The sequence below is a fragment of the Arachis duranensis genome, chromosome 6 (assembly GCF_000817695.3).
Source record: "Arachis duranensis cultivar V14167 chromosome 6, aradu.V14167.gnm2.J7QH, whole genome shotgun sequence".
NCBI lineage: Eukaryota > Viridiplantae > Streptophyta > Magnoliopsida > Fabales > Fabaceae > Arachis > Arachis duranensis.
In genome coordinates this window covers 73,522,057-73,524,325 of record NC_029777.3, presented here as the reverse complement: position 1 = coordinate 73,524,325, position 2,269 = coordinate 73,522,057, and the positions used below count along the sequence as shown (strand labels likewise).

General features: G+C 35.5%; 1 protein-coding gene across 1 annotated transcript; it reads right to left on the bottom strand.

Moving 5' to 3' along the window:
- Window positions 1-238: 238 nt before the first annotated feature.
- On the bottom strand, window positions 239-1,596 carry LOC107494070 (transcription repressor OFP15-like). The gene is given in 2 exon segments (XM_052263435.1): window positions 239-1,183; window positions 1,186-1,596. Coding segments are annotated over 2 exon segments (723 nt in total). The 5' UTR covers window positions 1,471-1,596; the 3' UTR covers window positions 239-745.
- Window positions 1,597-2,269: the final 673 nt, after the last annotated feature.

Genomic DNA, 2,269 nt, shown 5'->3' with positions numbered 1-2,269 from the left:
ACCTAATATTTGCTAAGCAAAACTATTTTCAAATTCAGTAACAAATAGTGACACTGTCTGCGTAATGAAATTTAATTAATGCAATTAATTGGTTGAGAATTTTGGTGTCATTTAACCATATATATAAATTAGATTTGATAAGAGATAATATTTTTTACATAAATGGCAATGAACGAAGCATAATAAAGATTAAGACAAAAATAGGATTTTCCACCCCTATGTATGTGTCTTTCATGCAGGAACATATATAATTAAAGTGGAATGATAAGAAATAATATTAAAGCAACTAATTTCCTAATTTCAATATTGTATTTCTTATATACGTTGGTATTGACTGCAATATTAACTGTGTAAGCTTAGTTTTTAAAACATTCTCATAATTAAATTGGGAAAAATAGAAAGTGATAATACTCTCAAGTTCCCCTCCATGAAGGCCAGCGCACATATATTGGATAAGAAATTAGCTCGCCATGAAAATCATGAAAAAGAAATTGTTACTTATACTAATAAATTACAATTCTGCTAGAAGCCACATATCGTGTTAGGAGTAGCAGATACAATCTACTATGAGTCAGATCAGTCCATCCGAATAATAAAATTCGGATATATTCCAAAAAAGAGATACATAATAATAGAATTTTTGGAGCCTAAAAAGTACACAACAATAATACAATTCTTTTCGATACATATATCTGTCTAATAAGTTTAAAGTTTGATGATGAATAGTTTTATGATAAACAAAAACTTAGACTTTTGAGGAAGATGAAGAAGAAGAAGAAGCAACATGTTCATATTTGATCTCCTCCTTATCTTGCTCCAACAACGAAGACGAAGAAGCAGGAGGAGTATCATTATCATCACCATCATCAACCTCTTGTGGTTCTTGTTCAGCCTCCAAGCAAGAAACACAAGAGGAAGAGAGTGAAGAACTATAAAAGGACAAAGGAGAAGAAGGAGAATAGGAAGAAGAAGAAGAAGGAGAATCAGAAGATGAAGTAGTAGAAGAAGAAGATGAAGCAAGTGTAAGAGAGACTAATAAATCAACGAAAGCACCAACTATATATCCATGATTGCTCTTCCCATTAACCTTCAAGTACCAACCAAGAAGCGCTTCAAGACCTTCCCAATCTTTCACTCCATGAGCCTCCACCATTTCTTCCATGGACTTTCTGAAATCCACTCGAGAGATGAGTCGTCTTTTGTTGACGGTGTATAGTCGTCGTCGGAAGTGGTTGAGAAGCTGGTGGAGTCCGGAGACACGGTGAAGAAGGAGTCTTCGGAGGTGTTGAGAAGTAGCGTGTCCATGGCGGTGACGGTGGCGTCGAAGTAGGTCTTGAAGATTTCTTTGGTGGCTCTGAAAGAGTGGGTTTTTGGTTGGTGACATGAAGGCCAAGCCCAAGAAGAAGAAGAAGAAGAAGCAGAAGCAGAAGTGTTCTTGAGAAGAGAGGGGAGCTTCATTTTTTTGCCCATCTTTTTTTTTCTATATTTTTTCCGTTTTAAGATAAATGTAGTTAAGGAAACTTTGGAGATTTGATGTGCGGAAGGAAGGTTTTAAAGGAGTGGTACAGGTAGGGACAACAACTGGAAAGCTGATGCATCATGCATTGCTTTGCTGGGGTCACCTCCCTATCACAAATTTATATATTGAGAAATGATAGTTGCATTATTTTTTCTATATATTTTTATTGTTTATTTTTTTATTTTGTTAATATTGTTTATTTTTTATCATTCACTTTTAAAAATTATAGGTGTACCATTAAAAAAAAATACAAAAATAATAAAAATAACATTACGCTTGTATTTTAAATTTTTATAATGAAATAATTTTTTAAATCAGTCTCTAATAAACTTTTTAAAAGGAAACACTTTAATATTCAAAAATTTTTTTGTTACGGATCCGACCCACGGATCTCCTAACCCGGGGCAACCCCCAAACCCGGCCACATTGGTTCGGCCCATCAAAACCTTCTGAAAGGTTTTACACCGACCCACAGAAATTCCCAACCAACTTTTGAATTCAAACATCTCCCGTAGCTTAGCCTAATAAGATAAGATAAAAATATCCAGCATCACCTATAAATAGAGGACCCAGGTCCATCAGGTATTCATTCATTCACCACACCTTCTACCTCTTAGATTTATTCTGACTTGAGCATCGGAGTGTCTTTGCAGGTACCTCCTCCCATTGCTCCAAGCCAAGCGATCCGACATCCAACTCGACCCGCAGGTTTCCAATCCATCTCTCAACCCGTACCAGAGACATCTTGTA